Source organism: Ambystoma mexicanum, chromosome 1p (genome assembly GCF_040938575.1).
Source record: "Ambystoma mexicanum isolate Mex_15411 chromosome 1p, UKY_AmexF1_1, whole genome shotgun sequence".
Classification (NCBI taxonomy): Eukaryota; Metazoa; Chordata; class Amphibia; order Caudata; family Ambystomatidae; genus Ambystoma; species Ambystoma mexicanum.
The window spans coordinates 1,103,985,575-1,104,011,621 of NC_090921.1; the positions used below are offsets into that span (position 1 = coordinate 1,103,985,575).

The following is a 26,047-nucleotide window of genomic DNA, read 5'->3' on the forward strand; positions in this document are numbered from 1 at the left end:
ATGTAGATAAAGCAAAAATGTTTGTTGCACTGGAGAATGGCTCCCTTCTCCTGGGTTTGTGATCGCAGTACACTACAGGAACTTCAATAGTTCTCACCAGGCGGAATGACTCCCTTACCCTGGTTGGCGTGTTTGCAACACAGCATAGTTCAACCAGTGTTCACCAGGGGGAATTACTCTGTTGCCCTAGTTGCAAGTGTCTTCAAATAACAAGGGGGGTCCAGGGAGTCCCTCTGCCAGACATTAGTTCTGGTTACGAGAGCCTTACCCAGAGGTTCTAGCTCACTATCTTTCACAGAGGAGAAATATCCAAAACATATCAGTCTTTGTCCTGCCCTGGGGCAGTCCAGTACCGAAATGCTAGGCAACAAACAAAGAAAACAAGCCCAACAACCCTTTTCCTCGCCGGTTGTTGATCTATCCTCTCTTCCCCTGATTGAAAGGTTCCTTTAACACTTTGTAGTCGAATGCCAGTGGGAATAACTCCCTTCCCCTGGCTGGAAGCTTCTCCTTACTTCCTCCACTTGAATCAGGAGGAATGATATGATATGGCATTTATAACGCGCCTATGCACAAGTAGTTCAAGTCGGGGAATGCCTCCCTTCTCCTGTTTGGAAGGCTCCTTTAACACTTAATATGAGGAGGATGACTCCCTCTTCCTGATGCTTCTCTTTAGAAGGTGCCAGTCTCAGTACACCCAGGAGGAAGGACCCCCTTCACCTGTATACTTTAGTGTCTCCTCTGTTCAATACTATAAAGTTCTCATGGTGTTTGGGTCCCAGACCCCGATTCTACTTCTTTGAGTCAGCAGATCTAGTTCACTGGCCTGCCAAGTACTGCCACGAGGAAGATGTTGTGTGTCTGTTTTGACTTGGGTCCTCGACGAGGAAGATTTCCTCTGGTGCATAAATAGTCCTCTTGACTCTTGGGGTCTATGAACATTCTCTCCATGTTCTTGTCATAGACATTACTACACCAGGAACCACACAGAGACCCTTTTACCTTCCTCATGTACCCGCCAGCAGACCCGTGCCTCCCATTGCCGTTTAGGGAATTGTGCCACGTCGCCGGACCTCGCTGGGACTGTAAACAGGGCCTGGTTATCTTCACTGGTCTTTTGCGTTCCGATGGGTCATCGTCTTCCTGCTGACTACGGCCTCAACACTTGCCAAGGACTTGCAGATCCGACTATCAGGGCAGTGTTGCCATTCCTCTTGGCAGCCAAAGCTGTGTGTTTTCTTCCTCCCAGGATCAGACAAGGCTTTTCTCCCTTTTCCGCCAGCTTGCTCCGGTCTCAGGATTCCAACTTCCTGCATCTCGCAGCGTCTCCGCTCTGTATGGATCTCTCTCTGTTGTCCCTCTTTGGTTTTTAAAGTGTTCAAATGTTTCTTTCCACGAAAGAAGACTACACTGTTGCTCTCTGTAGTTTAAAGTGAAATTCAATATCTAGTGCTCAGCTAGTATTGACACTGCCAAAGCTTTTCCTTTTTGATGACTGATTTAACTTTTTGTAGAGCTCCATGTAAACCTTTGCAATTTCTTTTTATCGGTTTGTTTAATGGATCCTATTTTTCAGCCAAATTCTTTGTCCACAACAAATGCCTGATAAAAGGCCAATCCGTGTGTATCCATGAATGAATGAATGACAGTTTTTTGAGTGCACAGTTATAATTCTGACTGTCTTGAGGTACTGTGATAGTCCTTATTCTGTACCTCTTTAAGCTACACCCTCAGAGGAAGGCCAAGCTGGTGGGGCACAGAGAGGCCATGTTTAAACGTAAGGATTACTTGCTTTCCAGTATCCGAGGGATCAGTGGTCTTGGGTAGAGTTGGGCAATGGGATACATTGAGATCATGAAAACTGTAAACAAAACGTAGCATTTAATTAGTCCCTATGAGTTGATGTCTTCTTCTTTTGCAGATGGACTGACAGTATTTTGTGATATATCGGCTGATGAAGAACTTTTCCAGGGAGAAGGCGATTATCAGTTTGATATGTATCGTTTGATGAAAGAAGAAAATGGGTTTGTATTGAGTGGATTTGCTTTAGTACTCAAACTCTTCATTGTTAATACATATTTCTTTATAAAAACAGACTTCTTTTTTTGCCTCTCTACAATGGAACATTCACACGTTCAATGATATATTAACTTTGCATGTCTTTTACTTCCTTTTCTTTGGCATTAACACATTTTCAGCACTTGGGATCCTTGACTATCTGGATCCAGTCCATACACAGCCGTTTACCCAGACCATAATACCACATGATAAATTGCCATAATAACCTAAAACACTACCCCACATATCCCATTCTCAGCCTACCTTCAGTTCCTCTATCGCTTTGGTTGTTGTGTTGCTTGAACATGAAACATGTCAATGTTTTGCTACGCCTTTGAGGATAGAAAAAAGCGCCTTTCAGGAGTACAAATGGAATATATTTCTGTTTCCTTTTTGCATTGGTTCTTGCCCTGACAGCTAACATAATTCATAACCAAATACTATTGCATGTCTCGCAATTGACATATGCCTCCTGATATCATTGGTCTAATATTTTAAGAGTTGGTATTCAATGTTGTGTCCATGTTTGGGTAAGGCATTGGTGTTGGCACAAATATGTTGGTCATGTCAAGACCATTCTGTGTCTTATGTAAACATGGCCACCATACTTGCTGAGCCTCTATGGGGTGCAAGTTGTTCAAACATGATCAATTGTTTATTTTCCTGAAATCTCTGCCCTGTTTGTGTACCTGTGTTTCCTTGCTAAGTTTTTTTCATTTATATTTTGTATAGGACTCGCAAAATCTACTTGACCACTAGTATAGTCAGGGAGTTTTCATCAAGGTCAAGTACAATGAATGTTTGAAACCTTTATTTTATATTTATTGCAAACAAGACTTTGCAGTAAATGTTCAAGAAAGGTTTTGCTCTGTGTTGCTGATCTCTCGGTGGCAGCAGTGTGCCAAACAGGAAGTGGGTCTATGTTCTTTGAGCCAGGAATGAGACGCGGACACAGAGGACTCATGGTTTTGACCATAAACTTTTATTGAAACAAAAGGAGCTGGTAAAGGCCTCACTATCGATATTCTAGGAGGCATTTCCCTCCTGCCTAAAGCAAAACTAAGGGCCTGTCCAATATCAAGATGTCCAAAGCAAACTGTCCTGTGGCCGAAATACTGTTCTTGCCCTCACATTCAAAAATTAACTCTAATGTGAAAAGGGAAATGTCTTTGGCCTTGAAAGTGTACAAATGTTCAAAAAGGAAATGCGTAATTCCAACACAAAGGTTCCAAATGGCTCCCTTCCCCTGGATTTCTTTTCACTGCATTTTAAACTTTAAGGTTATGAGTTTTCTTTGGGCTTCTTGTGGTCAGCAAAACAACTTGTATGTAAAACAAATTGGCCGTTGGTCTTGATTTTGGTAGGATACCTGGTGTACTCTCCTGCCAGGCTTCTTTTTCTGTTCAATGTAATTTCAACAGTCTTTGGTTTAACAAAATGTATCCTTATCCGGACTCTCTCATGTGATTAATTTTACACACTGTCCAACCTGACTTTCTCGTATGCTTCATTTGATAAACTTGCAAACTTGAGTCTGTCTGGTATGCTCTACTGCCATAGCTTTCTTGTGTCCTTCACTTAACACACTTGTAACTTGATTCTGCGTGGTATACTCTCCTGCCAGAACTTTCTCATATGTTTCACTGCCCACACTTGCAAACTTGACAATATCTTCTATTCATTTGGTTATGTCTCTTTAGGAAATATCGAGTATCCCATTCTTTATCATATGCTTCATTTATTCTTATTTGCTTTCGGTAGGGTTGCCAAAGTGCCCCAGTGTCCCATCTTCCCTAGGGTGGGCTCACCGGCTCTCTGGCGTGTGTCGGTTCTCCAGTGGTAAACATGCAGCGGCTCTGTGACATCCTGTTCCTTCTTTCCATGTTCAACACCTCTGCTTTGTTGTTTCTATTGCCCTCGTGGCCCCTGCTTGCCTGGTCTGGGTTTCTCCGTCACGTCAGGAAGTCTTTCTTTCTCTTCCTCTCGTGACGTCCTCGCAGCGGACCGCTCATTCAGTCTGCTCTCCTTTGACTTTTCGATGAGCCGGTTGACTCCACGGACTTCTCAACAGCACAGTTGTCCCTTGGTTGGTAGCGAGAGGACGAGATTCTCCCAGCCAACTTCTCTCTTCTGTCAGCTGTTTCAGTGGTTTAAATGTTCCAGCATCAAGTATACGCTTGCAACAACTAGAGGGCAGCTTGTGCTTCTGGCCTCTATTGATCTTCATTACTCAGCTTCCTCGTTACAGTACTTTTACTTACATTCAGGGAAAGGGAAGTCATTTCTTGATTAGAGTATGGGAAGGTATTCTTAGTAGCTCTCAAGGGTAGTTGAAGGGCGTTATTATAATATGCCGTTAAGGCATGGGAAATGGAGAGGGTATCCCTAAAAGTAAAAGGGGGATACCATGTCTCGTCCGATGATGTGTCACTCCCCTGAGGTTTGCCTCCACCCATGTGATCCTCCCATATATAGCCACCACCAGGGTCAGGATCAGGTAGCGGCTGCTGTCCCCTGGCCACATAGGGAGAAGTCACTGCTGGAAAAGAAGTGATGGCACCATCCGATTCATCACGGTCGACAAGCACCATTTTAAAGAAAGTGGTGTGAAAATGTCACCCGTCACCATGGGTCGAGAGCATTTTCCTTAGGGCAAGTAGGCCAATGAAGTTATTTGACCTGCAGGTCTGGCAGGATTTTAAATAATTTTCAAGGCCTGCTTTATTTTTTCAGCAGCGTGTTGAAACAAGTACTAGAACCATGGATTTATTAGAAAGTACTTTTCTTTTCTGCTATGTCGGAATCAAGTTGGATAAGAATGGTTTGTAATTCTTTAAAAAACGAAAATCAGTACTTTCCGCTATTACGTCTACATGGCATTGGTTGTAAAGGTATTCTTAAACCTTGCCCGATTTGTTGCACTTTAAACTATTCTACCAAGGTAGCTACATGTACCATGCCATTTAGATGGTCTTTTCTCAAATTCTTCAATCGTGTCCAAGAGCATGCTGAATTTCACAGGGTTCAGAGTCTGTGTCCAGTCCATGCCCCCCTTCTCGGCAGCTGATAAGCATAGACATGCCTCAAGAACTTGCATCCAATGCAGCCCTGTGTGTTCTTTGCCTGAATAGCATTAAAATCCCTGCAGAGCTGCCTTCAGCATGCACAGGACAAGAGAAGGGGTCCAGTGCCAGAGTCAGTGGTTGAGTTCGCCCTCAATTGTTGACATTCGGACATAGGTAAGAGGTATCTGTGTGTTGGGAAGGTTTTCCCTAAACATTGTTTCCAGGGTGCAGGTACATCCACCTCACTCGGTTCACAGGGTTTCCTTGAAATATACCAGGCCCTCCAAGCGGTAAGGTGGAAGAGCAGCCCAGGCGCAACTCTCAGGAGGTTGGTAGGATAGTCCGAATGTACAGCCAACACTTTGATCAATGTGTAAGATTTTCCACGTAATGTGTTCTTAGAAAAATATATATTCTCCAGCATGGGGTCTGGCATGGATTCACATGCTCATGAATATTCCCCGTCGTCAGGCTGGGAATCCTCGGTAAAGAAAAATCAGTATCAGTTTCGTTTCTGATCTGTCTTTCGTAGTAGTCACCAATCACTGATCTCTGCGTCATACTGACCACAGCCAATGACTGCCATCTCCCTAAGCCCCGCCTCTGGCAGCCAACTTCAGATTTTTACCGCACGTTCATGTGTTGGGATCCTCGTGCTATTGCTCTCGAGCTGTAGTGCGTTTTCGCGCTTTTTCATAGGAAAATTCTCTCTTTTTTCGGTCAAAAGAGCCTCAAGCTCCACCGTTTCTTTATCCGATCAACTGGACCCATGTCGGATTCCTCTACGCCCCTGAAGGGTGAAGATTTCGTCGAGCCACGCTTTTGGAGGACTCCAGAAGTTTCTCAAGCCCATCTCGGACATGGCCCAGGAGAAGGGAAGCTCGACGCCCGGAAAGCTGTTCAGGGTCTGCCCTGGATGCCAGCTTCAGAATGTCTTTAAGGAGGACGAACACTCCCTTTGCCTCTACTGTCTGCATGAGGACAAGACGCACGTGGAGAAGGACTGTGCGTTTTGCGGCAATATGTCGGAGCGGACCATGAAGGACTGCCATCTGCGTCTCGCCAACTGGCTGGAAGGGAAGAGCCCGTCAGGCGAGAAGAAGAAGTCCGAGCGGTCTTCTAAGACCTTTGAGGGCGCCCCGGCGACGGGGGCCCAACAGAAGGCCAAGCACCGCGAGTCCGCTGGCACCGGGAGCGCCGAACGGTCGGGCTCTACGATTGCCAGGCAGGGCACATCCTCCCCGGTGCCATCAACCACGAGCCAATGCTCTGGCTCGGGTAAGAGGAAGGCCGAGCACCCGGCGAAGTTCCTGGAGAGACCCCGGTCGAGCTCTAAGGCCCCATCGGAGGGGAGAGCGAGGCGGTCACCCTCCCCCCAAGGAGAAGGCGGTGAGCGCACCTAAGATGGTGAAAGCCTTGATCCACCCTGCCAAGGCCTCTATCGAGACAGTCGCGGCGGCTCTGGCTCAGCCTGTGGAGGCTACACCAGTGGAGGCGACTTCGGGGCTCAGAGTCTCCCTGCCACCGCGGAGGGAGTCCTCTTTCAAGCCCATCGACAGGACCCCCGTGAAACCTCCGACGGAGAAGAAAAAGGGGGGGCGGGAGGTCGTCGTGGATTCGGCCTCAACCTCTGAAGAGGAGCTGATCGAAGTCTTAAGCCACGGCATTGGCGTGGAAGAAGACCAGCCCTTCGGGAGGGATCCCGACATAGGAGACGACGAGAACGTCGAGGGTGCCGACGAGGCTCCTGACCACCCGTCGGAATCCCCTGAACCAGTGCCGCAAGACAACTCGGCAGCCATTTTGTTGGCTATACCGTCCTTATGCTTGCAGATAAGGACGAGATTGCCGTTACCACCAACCGAGGAACCGCTCCCGACGAGGGACCCGGAGCCAGGCCCTTCTGGGAGCCCTCCTCCTAAGAGAAGGATTCATCCTCCACCTCCTTTTCAATCATCGCGCCCTGCTCAGCCCTCCTCCCCATCTACGACCCGTGGGGATGATACGGGGACGGACACAGCCGCGACGGGTAGAGACGACAAGGTTTACGACGAGGATCTTCCGTCGTCACCTCCTCCCCGGGCTTCCCCGCCCGACGAGATTGGATCGTTTCATGCCATGATCGCCAGGGCATCCGAGCTTTTCCAGCTCTGCCCGGAAGAGAAGAAGGAAGGTTTCCTTTATCAACGGCACGAGACCAAGAGGAAGACGGTCCTCGCTGTACCTCTACTAGATGATATCTGGGATGAGGGTCTCGCCCTCCTCAAGAACCCATCCACAACGCCTGCGAGAAGGGATCGGTATGAGAAGAAGTACCGGGTCCCAGACGCGGCCCCCTTGTGCCTTCGGCCACAGCCGACCCCGGACTCGGCCAGGAAGAAAGCGGGCGGGGGGCTTCGGGCTCTACGTCAACCTCACCGGACGGCGAGGGAAAGAAATTGGACACGATGGGACGCAGGGTCATCTCATCGGCAGCAATGACGATTAAGGCTGCCAACGCCTTAGCCATCATAGCCCGCTACGACAGGGAGTTGTGGTACAAGATCGCCCCCCTGCTGGACTTCCTACCGGATGACAAGACGGTGGAGGCCCTAGAGATCTTGCAGGAAGGAGAAGTGGCGTCGGACCACACCATTACGATAGCGACGGACATCGCTGACACAGGTTTATGCCAGTTGGGCAACGGCGTGTGCCTTAGACGGCGTGGATGGCTCAAGGCAACGTACTTCCGGCAGGACGTGCAGACCAGAGTTTTGGATATGCCATTGGACGGGAGCTACCTGTTTGGGAAAACAGTGGACGATTCCCTACAAGCCATCAAGACGGAGACGGCCCGGGCTCTTGGTGTTCTCCAGCAACGACGGCCGCCCTTTCGGAGCGCCGGAGGCAAGCAGGGTGCCTCCAAAGGTTCCGGCGGCGGATATTCCACCTACCGTCAAGCCGCCGCTTCGTCATCACAGGAGGCCTACAGGGGACGAGGCAAGTCGGGCGGACCCCGCCGTCGTCGCCAGGGAGGACAAGGCGGCAAAGCCTCGTCGAAAGCAGGACTGAACCGGCCGTGGGGTCGGGCCCCCACCGAAGCATCCCGGTGGGAGGCCGGCTGGCGAACTTCCGTCAGCATGTGGGAGTCAATCTCCACCGACCGTTGGGTGCTGGACGCCCTGGCCCAGGGTCACGCGCTTGAGTTTCTAAAGAAGTGCCCGCGCGTCCCCCCCCGTGGCCACGAAGGAACATCACGTCCCTCAACTTCTCTTGGAGGTAAAGGCGATGCTCAAGAAAGGCGCCATCGAGCTCGTCCCAAAGAGGCTTTGGGGCTCCGGAGTTTACTCAAGATACTTCCTCGTGAAGAAGAATACAGGAGGATGGCGTCCCATCCTGGACCTACGACGACTGAACAAATTCATCAAGGCACAGAAGTTCCGGATGGTCACCCTCCAGCACGTCCTGGGTCAGCTGGAGGAGGGCGACTTCCTGTCGTCGTTGGATTTGGAGGATGCCTACTTCCATATCCCCATCCTAAAGGGACACCGAAAGTTTCTCAGATTCGTGGTCCAAGGGCGTCACTACCAGTTCAGAGCCCTTCCCTTCGGATTGAGGTCGGCACCCAGGGTGTTCACCAAGTGCCTCGCACCGGTGGCGGCGCGGCTGCGCCTGGAGGGGATCCACGTCTACCCCTACCCGGACGACTGGCTCATCCGAGCAAAGACAAAGGAGCTCGCCGCGGAGCACACGGTGAGGACCATCCAACTACTCACGAACCTGGGATTCTCCATAAACTACGCCAAGTCCCACCTGGTGCCCGCGCAAGACGCACTGTTTCTGGGAGTGAAACTCAACACAGTGGCGCTTCTGGCCTCCATCGGAGGAAAGGACGAGGGCCATCTTGGGCAAGGTGCAGCGGATGCTGGTTGCGGACGCGGCCAGGGTGAGGTCCATCAAATCCCTCCTCAGAATGATGTCTTCTTGCATTTATCTCATCTGCCTGTGCAGGCTTCGGATGCGCCCGTTACAGGAGTTCCTGGACGCTCGCTGGATCCAGACGACGGGCAGCTTCGAGGACAGGATCACACTCGACGAGAGCTCCCGACGAGCGATCCGGTGGTGGGACACCCGTGCGCATCTGACGGCGGGCATGGACTTCCAGACCCCGGGCCACCAGAAGACAGTGACCACGGATGCCTCCCTGGAAGGGTGGGGAGCGCACACCGAAAATCTGCACGCGAGGGGCCTTTGGCTGCCGACGGAGAAGTCCCTCCATATCAACGTCCTGGAACTCCGTGCTGTGTTTTGGGCCCTCAGGTCCTTTCTTCCGTCCCTCAAGGGCACGGTGGTGAGGATCTTCACCGACAACACCACCACCATGTTCTACATCAGGAAGCAGGGTGGTACCAGATCCCCAGCCCTGTCCAAGGAGGCGCAGGATCTGTGGCATTGGGCCGTCGCCCAAGGGATATTTCTGGTGCCGTTTCATCTGGCAGGAATAAAAAACACCATCGCCGACTCGCTCAGCAGAGAGCTGCGCTCGTGCCACGAGTGGAAACTACGACAGGATCTAGTGGACCGCCTCTTCCGACGGTGGGGTACACCCCAGATCAATCTGTTCGCGACGGCGACGAACTCCAGAGGTTCGCCAGTAGGTTTCTCCAGACGAGGAGCTTGGGCGATGCTTTCTCGTTCCCCTGGGAGGACCTGTTCCTATATGCGTTCCCTCCATTGCCGCTGCTGATCCGGCTCATCAACCAGCTCAGGAGGTCACGGTGCAGGATGATCCTCGTCGCACCTGCGTGGCCGAGGCAGATATGGTTCCCGGACCTTCTGGACTTGTCAGCGTCCCCGTCAATCAAGCTGCCAGTGGACGCGGATCTTCTCTCCAGGGAAGGAGGCGCCATCCTCCATCACGACCCGAAGTCGCTGAACTTGCAGGCCTGGCTCCTGCAGCGTTAGAGTTTGGAGGTTACGACATACCAGCCGACTGCAGAGAGGTTCTTGCAAAGGCCAGGGCGTCCTCAACTCTTAAATGCTACGGACACAAATGGAAGAGGTTCTCTGTCTGGTGCCACGCACAGAAGATTAACCCTCTACGGATTACGGCTCCTCAAGTACTGCCGTACCTGCTGACGCTGGCTAAGGCTGGACTGGCTCACGCTTCCATCAAGATTCATCTTGCTGCGATCTCCCGATACACCAGAACCACGGGACAGACGTCTTTGTGGCCTCATCGTCTGTTGAAAGAATTCATGAAGGGACTGTTCAGATCGTTCCCGCCGGTGAAGGCTCCGGCCCCGGTGTGGGAGCTCAACCTGGTGCTGACCAAGCTCATGGGACCTCCGTTCGAGCCTCTGCACTCAGCTCCGTTGAAGTTCTTGTCGTGGAAAACAGCGTTTCTTGTGGCCATCACCTCCGCACGACGGGTGGGAGAGATCCAGGCCCTTTCCTACAAGCCCCCCGTACTTGACTTTTCACGACACAAGGGTAGTGCTCAGGACACACCCCTCCTTCATGCCTAAGGTGCCGTCGGACTTCCACCTCAACAAACCCTTGGTGTTGCCTGTTTTCTTCCCGTCGCCTTCGTCGCCTGCTGAAAGGACTTTGCACTCGCTGGATGTGGCTAGAGCGCTGAAGTTCTACGTGGACCGCACGAAGAGTTTTCGGAAGACGTCACAACTTTTTGTGAACTTTGGACCTGTCAATCAGGGGAAGGCTCTCTCGAAGGCTTCCATTTCCAGATGGCTCTCCGGCTGTATCATGTACTGTCATCGGTTGGCAAACCGACCGCTGCCTGGCCGTCCGAGAGCCCATTCCACCAGAGCGATTGCAGCTACCACGGCGTTCCTATCTGGTGTGCCCTTGCTAGACATCTGCAGGGCTGCTACGTGGAGGTCGACGCACACCTTCACGAGATTCTACTGCGTCGACCGGGATTCCAGGGAGGAGTCCAGGGTCGGCCAAGCAGTGCTTCGCAACCTGTTCGCCTAAAGTGAGCCTGGTGAGGAGGTAAGAAGTGCTTAATGTTGAGTTTTGGATGTAATGCTTAATGTTGAGCCTTTGCCACCTCCCGTGGTTGTGCATGTGTGTACTGCTATGTATTCTTTTATTCATGAGCATGTGAATCCATGCCAGATCCCATGCTGGAGAAGGAACAAGTTACTTACCTGTAACTGTTGTTCTCCAGCATGGGTCTGGCATGGATTCACATGCGAACCCTCCCGCCTACCCCTCTGCGGCTCTTCACTTGGTCATACTGCCACTTCACGTGCTACCAAATCTGAAGATGGCTGCCAGAGGCAGGGCTTAGGGAGATGGCAGTCATTGGCTGTGGTCAGTATGACGCAGAGATCAGTGATTGGTTACTACTACGAAAGACAGATCAGAAACGAAACTGATACTGATTTTTCTTTACCGAGGATTCCCAGCCTGACGACGGGGACTCTTCATGAGCATGTGAATCCATGCCAGACCCATGCTGGAGAATAACAGTTACAGGTAAGTAACTTGTTCCTTTTCTATCTTTTTAGAAAGGAGAGAAAAAAGCAGTTCAAGGAAAGTCATTGGGACAAAGATTGCAAAAAATGTGTGTTCCTTGATGAGCAAGGACTCACCTTTTGTAAAACGTGTAACCCAATTTTCCGGTCAAATCTGAAGGGTGGCAGACCCTTACGTCTGAAGAAGGGGAACCCCGAATGAGAATCAAGGTAAATAATCCTTCAAGCAATGCCAGAGGAAAGCAAGTAGAATCCTAGATTCTAGGAGACTGTACCAGGGATGGTCCTGAAGCCAGGGAAGGCTTCAGTGATGGTGCACTGGTGCAGAGGAGACCAGCAGACCCTTAGAACCATGAAAGATGCCAGCTCCGCCACTGGTCTGAGCCAGTAGCGCGGGGAGTAGGTGTCAGGTATTCAGAGTTGCGGTTGGCACTCACTGGAGATGCTTAGTTTTGGTGTCGGGAGTCCTCAGGGGAGGAAGGCTTATTGATGATTTGTCCTTGGGGCCTGTGATGAATCCTATGGTGTCATCACTCCTTTCCTGGCGGTTACCTCTTCCCATAGGCCCAGGGGACTGCAGCCACTACCTGATCCTGGGGGCAGCTGTATGAGGGAGGATCACATGGGTGTAGACTGCCTCCGGGGGAGTATCATGGCATCATCGGACGAGGCATGGTATCCCCATTTTTCTTTTGAGGATACCCCATCCATGCCCAATGCCTTAGTGGCATATTGTCATCCCTCCCTTCATCCACCTAGAAAGGGTACTGAAAACCTTTAAGATCTGTATACAAGCTGCCAAAATCTGGCTTGCCTTTTAAAACTCATGAAAACGGAGGGGGCTTGAGATGGCCACGTTCCCGTGAGTTCCCGGCGGCCCACATCAATGAAGTCTAAATCCACAGTCAGACAGCACTTTTGAAGTGATTCCCAGCGACCTTTGACCCCTTACACTCTGGGTAGCCCGGAGAACCTAATCACGCAGAGCTAGATCCCTTCACAGCATTCTTGCCTTGGCCGATTAACTGTCTTGATCTCGAGGCCCGGGGTCGCCACAACGGTTTGGGGTCTGTCCCTCCATTCTCCCCGCTAACACTGGCTGGAGGACGAGGTGTGGTTTACTGCCAGGGGACCCGCACTGCAGACCCCGGCAACCACTAGCAGCTGGAAGCGGAGTGGCACAGCCCGAGCTGCTTGCAATAAGCTCCGTCAGACAGGCGGTGAGTAACCACTATTGCTGGTGGAATGCTTATGGCCTGTGCTGCACCGGACACCTGCATTTTCTCGGTGCGGGAGCCGCTCCACTCTGATGACAGCACCAGCTTTAACACTTGGGTTCCCCCCCACGTTACTGTCACTGCTGCAGTGCATCTACTGAGCAGCGGGCGCAGTGCCCCCCACAAACTTCCAGGATTTGCATATACTAACACACCTGGCCTGCTGTTTGAGGTGGGCGAGTGGGGACCACCCTGCGAGTGACTGGTTCAACTGGGAGACCCATTCCTCGCGGTGCTCCACATACGAAGGCCCAGAGGACTTGCAGAGACATACGGAGCCCAGGCGGCTCCGTGCTGCTTTGGATTGGTGGCCAAGGTGGCAGTGGGTGGCCCTCAACCTGGACCTAGATCATGTGCTGTATTGGATGAGGAGGTGTTCTCTGGGGGCTCCAGTGACACTGTAGGTGATGTATCAGCCTCATTATTCCTGCACTCTGTTCTCTCTTGTTACCATCTGCTGACAGCAAACTTGTTCCACCTCTACATAGCGGTGTCAAAGCTGTCTGGGGCAGCACTAAGGCAAGATGAAGATCGGATAATCGCCAGTCCAAGTTACAATTCACTGCCTCTTACCAGGACAGTCCATTTCCTGTGTCAGACGCAGGGGCAGCAGTGGTCAGTGGCCCTACGCACCCGGCAACGTCAGATAATATGCATAACATTAAGCACATGTTTGAACATCTGCAGGCAAGCCTCCTTTCTGTTGATAACAAGCTGGATACCTATTCCTTAAATTGTAAAGTTGACCCATATGCAAATCGGGTTGAGCAAACATGGGGACAGATTGGATAAAGCTGAAACAAGACTTTCAAGAGTGGAGGATGAAACCACGGCTGCCTCCAGCGAAATATCCATTTGAAAAGAATGTCTTAAGGACCTCATTAACAAGCAGGATGACCTTGAGTACAGATCACAGTGGAATAACCTGCAAATAATGGGCGTTCCCGAATCGGCAGACACTGGATCAATGGAGCTCCTGGTGGAATTTATCTTGCTAGAGACATTGGGCAAGGGGGGCTTTTCTCAGCGTTCGTGGTTGAGTGAGCGCATCGAATCCCAGGAGGAAGGCAACTGGTTCCTGGCGCAGCACCCAGACCGATAATAGCCAGGCTGGTCAACTACAGGGACAGAGACTATGCTTTACATCAAGCTCACGAGATAGCCACTCTAATATACCAGGATGTTCAAATATGCTTCTTCCCAGACTTTTCTAATAAGGTCCAAGCCTCCAGGAGAACATGTACAGACGTTAAATGAAGACTCAGAGAGAAAGATCTAAGATGGGCAATACTCTTCCCTGCAAAGCTGTGCGTTGAACACAATGGTCAGGCCATGTTCTTCCAGTCCCCTGAGGACACATCTGATTTTTTGGTCTCACTGTCTCAGGAGCCTCAAAAGCCGGCAAACAAGAGGGGTTGAAGGGTTCCCATGGAGAGGGGATTGGCTGATATTTTACTGGTGGTGATTAACTCTGTTTGCACCTGAGTGGTGCCGTCATAGTTTTCAATAGGGTTGTTGGGGTGGCTGGGCTTCTAGGTGTCCTCCTGCACCGCTGCAAGAATTATTGTGGGTTTTGGGGAGGGGATGTAGCTGGCAGATTGGCGTTGCTGGTGGGAGTGGGGGGGGGAGATAAGGGGTATTGTTGGTTTTGAGTTTGGATGTATGTTTATTTCTGTTTTTTGTGGCAGCTGAATCAAATCGGTCCTATGGTGGCACAGCAAACCATTATTGAGGGACAGCTGTAACTCTTCAGCAATGTGGAGAGCTTAAAATGTTCCGTTTACGTTCAGAATTTGGTGGGAGGGGACTAATACCCTTTCAAAGTCCAGCCGTGATCTTGATACTATCGGTTGCAAGTGATGGCTGATTGGATGCATTGAATGTCCTGGAATATTTGCATGCTTAATTGCCCATCAAAGGCACACAAGGTGTTGCTGTACATGCAAAGACACCACATTGATGTCACCTCTCCCCGGGAGATGAGACAAAATTTGACAATTTCTGGGTTGCCATAGGTATTTCTCTTCATACTCTCATTTTCTTGGGGTGTCTGTATTGTTACACGGTGTGCGTTGGGTTTTCTTTATGAAAATGGTTAAGGATGCTGAGGGAAGGGCGTTAATCGTTATAGATGTACTCCAGTCTAGGCAGTTATGTTGTCAACTACTATGAGCCCAACATTGACTCCCTCAAAGCTTTGGTGTGGGTTGAGACAAAGTTGCAGAAATATTTGGCAAATGTCATTCTCTGGATGGGTGATTACAATGCAATACTTGACCCAGACATAGACAGAACCGGAGTGATAATCAGGCCGGTCTCTAAAGTCACGTACAAGCTTCCACAACTCTGTACCACTATGGATCCGGTTGATGTTTGTAGGATCCGTCATTGACTAGTAAGGGGCTACACGTCGTCCGTACACCAATCTGCATCAAGGCTGGATTATTTCCTAGTCTCAGAGAGGGAGGCTGGCTGGGTCACTGACAGCTCTATATTAGCACTCATGCTATCTGACCATGCCCCAGTTATAATACGAATGGTCATACCAGGTAGGGAAGGTGGTGGCACATCTTGGATGTTCAACAATAGTAGTCTCTTGGACACATTGTTTCCCGATTCCATTAGGGAGAATATTAGGAATTCTTTCTGGAGAAACGTGGGAACAGTGGCTTCTCACTCTATACTCTGGGAAGCCTTTAAATGTGTTCTCCACAGGGAATGTATTGCCAAGGAGGCCGGTATTCTCAAGACAAATTAGGGCGGAACTGGCCAAAAGTGAGTCTTTACTTTAACGGATTGAGGCTGAAGCGGGCTTTGCTAATAACTCTGCTCTCCAGGCGCAATTTCACAAAGAGTTTGAAACTTTCAGAGAGTCAGTGGGAGGGAAGTAAGATTTTTGCATAGGCAGACATCTTTCTGCCTGTACAGAGAGGGTCAACGCCCCGGGCGACTTCTTGCCTGTGCATTATCATTATAGGTGAAAGCCCATACATCTCACATCACAGCCATATGAAACTGGGTGGCAACCCTGTCACCCAGGTGCAATACACAAATGAGGATTTCACATGGTGCATGGTGGAATTTTATAGTGCCTTATACTCTACCAAGACAACCGTGTCTCAGCCCCTGATAGATGGGTATTTAGATCAGGTAGCGTTATATTTGTTTCCTCAGGGGGAAAGGGAGTGGCTGTGTAGCCCTGTCACGGCTCAGGGGATTCACAATGCCATTCAGGCGCTTCACTCAGGAAAGGCTCTCGGACCAGATGGCTACACTGCCGATTTTTATAAGACGTTCTCGCTACTCTGACACCATATCTTCTAAATGTGTTTCAGCAGGCCATGCGAGATGGGAAGTTGCCCGAGTCTACGAGGGAGGACGTGGTCATGCTCCTATTGAAGCCAGGGAAGGGCGCAGAACACTGCTATTCATATAGACTGATTTCCCTCATAAATATCGATAATAAAATATTGGCAAAGTTCTTGCTGCCAGACTATCGCCGTTAATGGCACAAAGCGGCTAGGCCGACCAGGTGGACTTTATCCTTGGGAGGTCCACGTCATACAGACTACATAGGGTATTTGGCCTGATCTCGGCCCTGGATCAGCACACCTCAGTGGTTGCTGCCCTCCTAGATGCAGAATAGGCTTTTGATTCCATGGAGTGGCCCTTCCTGTTCTCAGTACTATGCCGAATGGGAGTTGTGGCAGGCGTTGCTATCACTGGTCTCTTAACTGTATATCTCTCGGGTTGCGCGTCTCCGTAATAATGGTCGTCTTTCCGGACATGTTCAGATGGGTCAGGGTAGGAGGCGGGGGGTGGCCTTTCCCCTCTGTTCGCACTGATGGTCGAACCCCTAGCGGAGCCGATTCCGTCTAGATTCAGTCTAGCCATAGTCACAGAGGTGTTTGTCTACATACCCAGACTCTACCTTCAAGTTACCCTGAACTGACTTGCCCTTAAAGATCACCGAGAACACTTAACCAGACTTTACATACAAGTAGTCAAGAATGGACTTCCATTCCCATAAATACGAGAATACTATGACTAAGAAGATGAGAAGAGTAATGCAAATCAATGGAGGCCAAGAGCACAAGCTGTGCTCTAGTGTTTCTGAGCGCATACCTGCGGCTGAGAAATGTAAAGAGGAAAAGCAGCTGACGGAGGTGCTCTGCTGGTAGGGGAACGCGGGTCCTCTCTGTATTGACCTTGAGACCGAAGAGTGTTCTGTGGATCCACCCGGCTCGTCGAGAAGGAGAAGGAATGCTAACTGCGACCCGAACATGCTGTGGGAACACCAGAAGGAGACGCAAGGCTTCTGGGTGTTTGCAGGTGTTGGAAGGCAGCCTCCGCCTTCCTGAAACGACGCAGAAGAGCCCAGTGGGAACCACAGGGCAGAGAAGCAGAGGCTTCGAGACTGAAGGAAACGCTGAACGACCGCCACTGTCTTGCCGCGGAAGAAACGCAATACGCCAGCAAGAGGCAGGGATACTGGGGCGTATTGCCAGCCGTGCCAAACCCGAATAATTGTTAATAAAGAGAAAAAACAAGTGTGCATTGTTTAAAAAGGGAGAATGGAACAAATGTAAGTGACTCAAGTTTAAGAGTGTATGCAATACATATATAAGAGAAGCCCTGGCGGGATAGTATACCAGACAGATACAAAAGAAGAGAAAGCAAATATAAGAGTTTGGAAGTGTGCGCAGTGCCCTCATGAGTAACGCCCCAGCAGGAGACTATACCAGGCAAATTAAAGGTGCGAATTAAATACATATATATGAAAAGCCCTGGCAGGAGAGTCTAACAGGCAGATGCAAGTTATGAGCATGTTTATATGAAAAAGCCCTGGCAGAAAAACATACCAGGCATGGTCAAGTTGAAAGTTGTGTATAACATAGTGTGCCAAGAGCACATAAGAAATACAAAAAGGCTATGGAAACATATTAAAGAACCGAAAACATGCAGGAGATTACACCAGCTATCCTAACAAGGGTTCCATGTCATTTCGTCCCCTGCAATTTCATCCCCTGTCACTTAAACATGTACATTCCAATGAAAATGCTCATCGTATTTTTTTTGTTTTGGGGGGGAGGGGTTCCCTCTGACCCCTAGACTCCCCTCCCACAGTTATTTTTGACTATTGCCTTCCCGCCCAAACGCTTATCTGCCCTTTCCCCCTCTCTACCCCCAAAAAATTTGATGAGCATATTCGTTGTAATATGCACGTTAAAATGCCATGGGATGAAAATGCAGGCGATGAAAGGACGTCGTACCATAACAAGATGAAGACCCAGAGTCAAGTAGTACCAAATTGATAAAGTTTGCAGTTTCAGAGGATGGCTTCCTTCCCCTGGATTTATTTTCACTGCATTTTAAACTTTAAGGATATGAGTTTTCACCAGTTGTGTTGATCAAGAGAAACTCAAGGAACTGATATTCTTGGATATAAAACCGAGTGAAGAGAAATCCAGGGGAAAGGATCCACCCTCTGTAACAAAGGAACTGTATCCTTCTGGAACTTTTGAGTTGGAGGTATGCATTTTTCTTTTTGAGCATTCATACACTACTAAAGGCCAAAGACATTTTCCCTTTTCAACTTCGAGTCGATTTTTAGAATGTGAAAGCCAGAACAGTACTTTGGGCACAGTTGCTTTGAACATTCTGTCTGTTGACACACCCTTAGTTTTGGATTTGGCCGGGGAAACACCTCTTAAAGCAGGGACAGAGAGGCATTTCCCAACTCCCTTTTATTTGAAACAAAAAATGTGACCGAAGCCATGAAACCCTTGTGTCTGCATCTCATTCCTAACGGGCCATACCGCAGGTTCTACAACAACTGGCGGAATGAGCTCATAGACCTACCCAGATGGGGCCTGGACACTTGCTAGGTGTCCCCACATGAGGACATTCCTGTCCAGCAGTCGCTGAGCCAGATTATCTGCAACAAACGGTCTCACACTTTGGTGAATGGTGATGGAACGTGCTGGGTATGATTTTCATAGTAATGATAAATCATCCTGACCTGTGTCAACCCCAGAACGTTTTGCTTTACTGGTAGATTATTTTCCCTATACCTCCCTGAGTCTGAACTGTTTTCCACACTCACACAGTCTGTTACTCTTTTTATGGGTGTCATTTTTTAGACTCTCCATAGTGCCTTTTTAATTGTATCCTCTTTGACAACTTTTGACACATACTGCCTATTGTTGCTGGGTTGCCCTTTGGGCTCCCCCTTTTAACTTTCTCTGGCTAACCTTGTGAGAACTACAGTTCCCAAGGATAGAAATGATCTTTGGATCCCTTTTACATTTTATTAGGTGAAACCAGCACACCGCACCTTATGTAGAGTGCTGGGGAGATTCAATGTATCCCCTTTTCACACTTAAAACTGTAACAATTCTGTTACAGGGGCAAGCTTACCTTTAATGGCTGGTGGCAGTGATACCTTTGATTAATTCGGTGCACCTTTATCACAGACTGTTTGCACAGCTGCAGTAAAGGCACCCAAGGGTGCTCATTTTTTCCAAAATGGCCTCTGACTTTTTTTCACCATTTTAGTGTTTCTTGTCCTTTCTTCTCTCTTCTCCTGACATCCAGGGTGGGAAATTCCTTTGTGTGATTTTTATCTTCGGTGGGAGTCCCGGCCCAGGCTCCAGTCTTTCTGTGAAGGCAGGAAGCGAAGGAGGTGTCCAAAACTCTACAGCTCATTGTCTTCCTCTTTGCTTGAAAGGGGACAAATCCCAGTGGGAGGGGGCGGGAGGGTGGCTGGCCTGATTGGGAAACCATACAGCCCCTTGTTGTAAAATGCAGGGAGAAAATGCAGAGGTTGTGCTGTAGTTGTGCTGTAGTTCCTGTTAAATACTCTGAATACAGTCGACCACTGGAACTAAAACCGAAGAGGATGATGAAGGAAAAGCGGCTGAGAAAATTTCCAGTGACCGGAGATCCTTCTGTGAAACCTGAGCCTGCTGAAGCCCTTCCTTCTAATCGACCTGGGTACTCCGAAAACGACGACCCAGAGCCTGGTGAGTCCCACTAGACACAAGGAGACTGGCATTTTGAGCCATCCCACATTGTGCTTCAATCGTGCAGTGCTGCAATACCCCAATACCCTGGGACCTCGAGCCATCTGGCGGTGCTCGGTCTTCCGAATTCCAAATCTCGCTGAAACTTTGTGGGCATCCTGCTGGAACTCCAGAGACACGATTCAAGTCTGAAACGTCCCCATAGTGCTGGACCATTGTAACGACGAGAATCCGACCGGCGATTCGTTCTTCATCAATGCTGTTTGAAAGGAGCTGAAACCACAAAGAGCTGCTGAATCTTAGAAAATCCATAGCTGATGAAGCCCTCTCTCGAGTACTGTTGCAGGAGCCCGCCAGAAGTCCTCCCTCTTGCCCCACGACTGAGGCACAGGAACCAGGCTCTGCTTGGCTGTATCAAGGAGGAATCCAGCTGGAACACTTACTTCAAACCAGAGGTACTGTGGGGGTTTAGGGTACTTACCTTATTGCCATTAGTCACGCTTTCTTACTTGATAAGGAAACTTGCTTAACATTTGGAGTTCATCTCAGCTCCCCTTGCACAGGCTTAGCTGCGTGTGTTCCTTGAGTGATTTTCCTTAACTACCTGACTGTGTGAAAGACTTTGTCCAAGAAGTGCATCAGCACTATTGATGTACTCAGATTGACTTTGGCTGTCCTGGCTCCTTACAGGCCCCCTTCTACATCTATTGACTTTGGAATTGCTTTTCCCCTTATAGGTTGTAATTTGTTGAACACTTTTACTGCTGGGAAAGGGGTACCTAGATTTCATTAGAGGATTCAAACTGTCTTCACATTATAAGAAAGTATGGTGTAACCTTTCTGGAAAGTATATGTAAAGCTGGTTTACTTACTTTAGAAACGTTCTGCTATTCTGAACAGTAGATATAAGGTTATTCTATTCACCTGTGAACTGGTTGTGCCTCTTCCCCAAAAGTAATGCTGTGGACTTCACTTAACTATTTCTTTCAAAATAATTAGTGGGCAAGTTTCACAACTGGATTTTGCTTCCCCTGACTTGCTGTTAGCCTGTCCAGTTTGTCTGCATTCACTTATAAAGAGTGATACTGGGTTTTGCTTTCCCTGTCTGTTTTAGACAGACGCAAAAACAATTTTAGGTTTATACCTGCCCCACGTTGTTGATAGCTTCTTGAAAAAGTATATGGGTTTTACTTGCCTTGAGTTATCTGTGTGCCATCCTTAAATAAGTTACACGAGTTAATGCTCATATCAATTTGTGTTTCACTGATCTCAAAAGCACCTGTAATTGAAAATTACATCATTAGGTTTTACTCACCTAGTATAACTGTGTGTTATCACAAAAATAGTTAAAGGTTTTTACTGTACCTAGAATAAGTGTTCCGCTATTCACAAAATGTATATTGTCCAGTTGACTTATTTGATTTCTTGCTGAGCATCACGGTAGAACTGTTAGGGTCTATTACCCTGGTATTACTGAATGTAATCTGAAAGTAACCTTTGGTTTTACTACCCAAGAATAGCTGTGTCCTATACTGAATGTGTTTAAAAAGGTTTGACTTGCCTCGAACCATAGGTGTTCCAAATAAGAGTATATGCTTTGGTCTGTATACCTTCAAGCATTGTTTTTTTTTTTTATTATAATGTGTTATGATGTTGACCAGTACTTACCCCAAGCCTTAACTTGTCCTAATTGTATTTAAAAATGAACCTTTATTTTGTATAATACGTCTGGTTGTCAGTGTTTCTATTTATTCATTTGTGTGTTACAGATTCTTTGTACCGGTCTACAGCCTGGCGGCTCTGTCTACGCTACCACAAACTCGTGTGGTACAGCCTTATACTAAAAGTGGAGTCTTGTACTGTCATTGAATAGTTTTGATGAAGTTGGGTTGAACTTCAGAAAAACTGCTCTAACGGAAGGCACAGTCAGGCGCTTCATTGACACTGGGACTTTGGGCAGGTGAGGTGATCCGCCTGTCCCCACCGGGTCAAACAGGAGTGCTGCAAACTTGTTCCTTCGTGGTTACTGGTGAGGCAGAGTTTCGCCTGCTGATTCCTTGAGACACTTAAGATGCTGGTGCAGAGCTTCAGCCATTTCCCTGCGCAATAGGCCTTCCAAAAGTACAGGTTTGGATTAGAGCAGTGAGACGATCTGGGTGGGTTATAGGTGTTTCGTTATCATTCGGAAGACAGGTCAAATTTTGCACACCAAGGTGCATTCAAACATTGGGCAGCCAGCCAATCGCTGTGCACCAACTCTGGCATCCCCTTGCCTTCAGCGAGGCATTTCAATCACAAAGGACCAAATCCACATTCTAATTAATTGCCTCTTCCCAAAGATTCCTCATCTTGGATATTCATCCTAGACAGGGACATCTGTTCCTGGAAACATATTGCCTGCCGGCGTTGAGGTGTGGCTCAACACCGATCCTCTTCGATGGGTCCCTCCATGGCTTCAGAAGCGGCAGACTTCAGACATATATCGGCACACCACACCCCGTGATCTCAGTTGCATTTTACTGCTTGCTCACACACTGTACCAGGAATGCTCTCCTTGGAGATTTTCCTCTGCGTTGTTTCTGAATTTTACCTTGCTTGTTATTTGAAGATCTCGGGATTCAAGTGGTGCAGGCAATGTACCTTTAATATGTCCGCATCTGGTGTTTAGGGGTCGACTGCGAGGTCTCAGAGTGCTGTTTCTGCCAGGCTATTAATCCCAAAGCTATTCGTAAGTGATCAGCAAAGGTGCTGTTAGGACCCCCACAAGTCAAATCATAAGAAACCCCTTCTAGATGCCGTACTTGGGAGGAGGGCATTCCCACACCCAGGAAAGAGGCATCTTTGGAGAAGGTGACTTGAAAAAGTATATTTTCCAATTTTACTAAAACATGTCCATCAAATACCTTTACGTTTCAAGTACTAATTTATCCCCATTTGATATATTCACACCCTAGATTGCTGTGGTGCAGCGCTATTCTAAAAATAAGAAAAAGAGCCTATATTCCACCCGTAACATTTACACAGTAGGAAAAAACAAAGAAAAAAAAGACTGAACAAAGGAAAGAAATTGTCATCCAATGTATCAAAAACAATATGCATTCGGGGGGATTTTACCTCTTTATTTAACTATCCTGCCAATATGCATAGACTGAAATGAATACATGAAATGCAGTGTATTTTATTATTTTGAATATATTTTATTTATAACGCACACATGTTATTTTGAAAGGTGCATTCCGATGAACCCTGATGAAGACAGCCATACATAGTGGGAGCAGCTGAAACTAGTTGGTGTACAACGGCATATCATTAAAAAGCACCTTAATTACTATAGGCTTTAATGCACTTTGTTTGCATTAAATGGAAAATAAGTGTCCCTGAGCGTGGCTGGCCTTTGAGTGGCAGCATTGCACCAAATATGAAGCGTGCATATGATGACATGCACCATTTTACAGGATGCACTGATATAGATTTTGTCACCAGTCACTATGGCACCAGTGTATTTCTCTTAGGTTGAATATGTAAACTAAGGAAATTGCCCTACAGGAAGACATTGTATGCTCCCAATACAAATGAGATCTTAAAACAGTGTATGTTAGACCTGAAACTGTTATGTCTTTATCCTCCATCTCTGCTTTGATTAAAACGTATGGTTTGTTTGTCTATTCCCCCAAGCCTTCTAAATCCAGACAGCTAGCCTATGGTTGTTACTTCCTAGGCCTCTCACTGGCAGCCTCTCTGGCAATGGCATCTGAGCCCAGTTGTATTGTAAATATTTCTTTCTCACTGTTCAGGGGGATATTATCATAAGTGTTGAGAGACCACGCACAACTGTGGGTTTTATCAATACTCTGAGGCTTCTGGCAATTGCATCAGCGTACCCGCCAAGTCACCAGCGGGTAACCCCTAAACTCCTCCTAGAGATTCAGAAAACTTTCTCTGGGTGCCATTGAAAAGATCCAAGAACACCAAAGAGGCCAGGTACTTTATTCCTGGTACCTCCCATTGTGGACTTGTCATTTCTAAATAAAATTCTTTCTGCCATGTTGGAAGCCATCCACATGTTAAAGATTCCTGACATCTTGGAGTTTCTCCAGGTGGCTGATCGGTTGGCGTCTCAATCTTCAGGACACCTACTTTCACATTTCCATCATGAACGAACATTGGAAATTCCCGGGGTTCAGTGAAAATGGCCGGTCAACCTCAGTGGAAATGTCTTCCCTTTTGACTGAACCAATCCCATGGTTATTAATCAAGGTCCTCACAGTGGTTATAGCTCACCTCAGCTTCAGGGGATTTTTTTGTACCCCTTTCTTGATGACTGGATGATCAGATCCATGTCCGTTAACCTGGACAACCACCTCAGCCAATCATGGCAAAGTGTGACTTGGGTTTCCTAGGATACCCTGTGCAGGGGGTGACTACACCCCTCCCTCACATTCAGCCCACCTAGACACCCAGGCGCCTGGTGGAGGGCTTCTGAAAAAAAAGATGGTGAACAAAGAAGACGAACCTTGTTTGCCGCGCAAAGTAAAACACAAGAAGGACTTTAAGGAAAAGAAATGGTGAATAAACCCAACCGGAGCCAAACGAAAGACGATTTGGTCAAGCCGGTTTATGTTCGAGGCTAATATAATAGCCAAGAACAGTACCACGTTTATCTAATATAATCGCGGTAGAAAAGTTAGGGTAGATACCACTGCCACCAGCCAAGTCTAAATGTTAAAGGAGCGAAGCAATGCTCTAGGAGGTACAGATAAAAAAGGGATACAAATTAACCCTTTCCAGTACTCCATGGACGATGGGGCATACTGGATCTGTGGTAGATTGACTAAGTAAAGTTAATGGTAACTTTACCTTTTTTTTGGGGGACAGTAGTCGCCTCGGAAATGGAGTCGAGGGAAGTCGTAAAGACAACCTAGTGCCACGGCACTGAAGGTGCTGTGTGACACACAAAAAGAAGGGGGCTACTGAAGTGGCATACTTCAGAGTCCACAATCACAAAAACAGATAGAAACACATAGCAAAACACAGGTAAGAGTAGGGGAAAAGCCCTCACTCTTACCAAGTGGAAAGAAAATAAACTCCAGAAGTCCAGCAAAGCTGCTGGAGGGACTCACTAGGTGAGGGAAATTAGCCATAGATGAGCATTCTCCCTAACACCCACCAAGGTTACTGATGCACTCACCAAACTCCTGAGAGCCTTATTGTTAAAGCCCCTGTGGGTTGTTTTTAGGAAGCTGCCTTCCTTGCCCTCTGGACAAAGGGCCGAAAGATGGATGCCTTAGGCTGCAAACTGTTTGCCTCAGGGAACCTGGAACTCTGGATGATCAATGCCTCCTGCACTTTGCCCGCTATTCTCATGCTCTCTTGGAAGTGCTGAGAAGAGGCATTCACCAACTTGCCTACTGAGATGCAAGATTTGTTTGCAGAAATTGTTGCTGATGGCAAAGCAACAACTAAACAAATCTTGCAGGCTTTGTTGGACATGGCAGGTCTACGGTGAGCAGTAGTCCATAGACCTTTCTGAATGAGGACCTCTGCCATTGGCCCCAAAATCCAGGCCATATTGTTCGGCATGCAGTTTGTTTGGAACCAGAGTTGATGATTTGCTGGAGAGTTTAATAACTTGAACTCAATGGCAAAGTCCTTGGGGCTAGTTGTGCAGCAGACTTCTTTTGCTTTTTGTCAGGGAAGAAGGGGCGGTGCACTTTTCTTTCCCATCGCTTCCTTCCTTTCCTCAGTGGAATAAAGGTCAGACCTTGCAAGGGAGAAAGGCACAATTACATCAGTGTTATTTTCTCCCCGACAAGGGACGAGTGACACCTAAAGGTAGCCATCTTGCTGCCTCAGTCCCCTCATAGTCAACTTCCTCAAAATTGCTATATTTTGGAATGCTTCATCACTACCCTAGTTGGAGAGAGCTTGCAATTGCTTCATCAAGAGAGAATAAACATCTCCGATTCCTGTGCCTTCCTGGTCATTTTTCAGGGCTACTTTCTCCCTTTCCTGCAGCGACCACTAGACAACCCTTTTTCCTCCCTTGCCTCATTTTGATGATCTTGCTGGAGGGGGTGCCCAACTCATCGGCAAGGCTGCAATAGCACTGGTACATTGGGCAAAGTGTGGCAGGTGCTAGT

General features: G+C 48.3%; 1 protein-coding gene across 2 annotated transcripts in view; it reads left to right on the plus strand.

Annotated features, from left to right (window-relative positions):
• HASPIN (histone H3 associated protein kinase) overlaps positions 1–26,047 on the plus strand; it is a 734,185-nt gene that overhangs the window by 702,192 nt on the left and 5,946 nt on the right. For both annotated transcript variants that reach the window (XM_069604709.1, XM_069604710.1), the window contains one exon: positions 1,922–2,024. In XM_069604709.1, the coding sequence (XP_069460810.1) occupies positions 1,922–2,024 (103 nt within the window). The remainder of the gene's footprint in view (positions 1–1,921; positions 2,025–26,047) is intronic.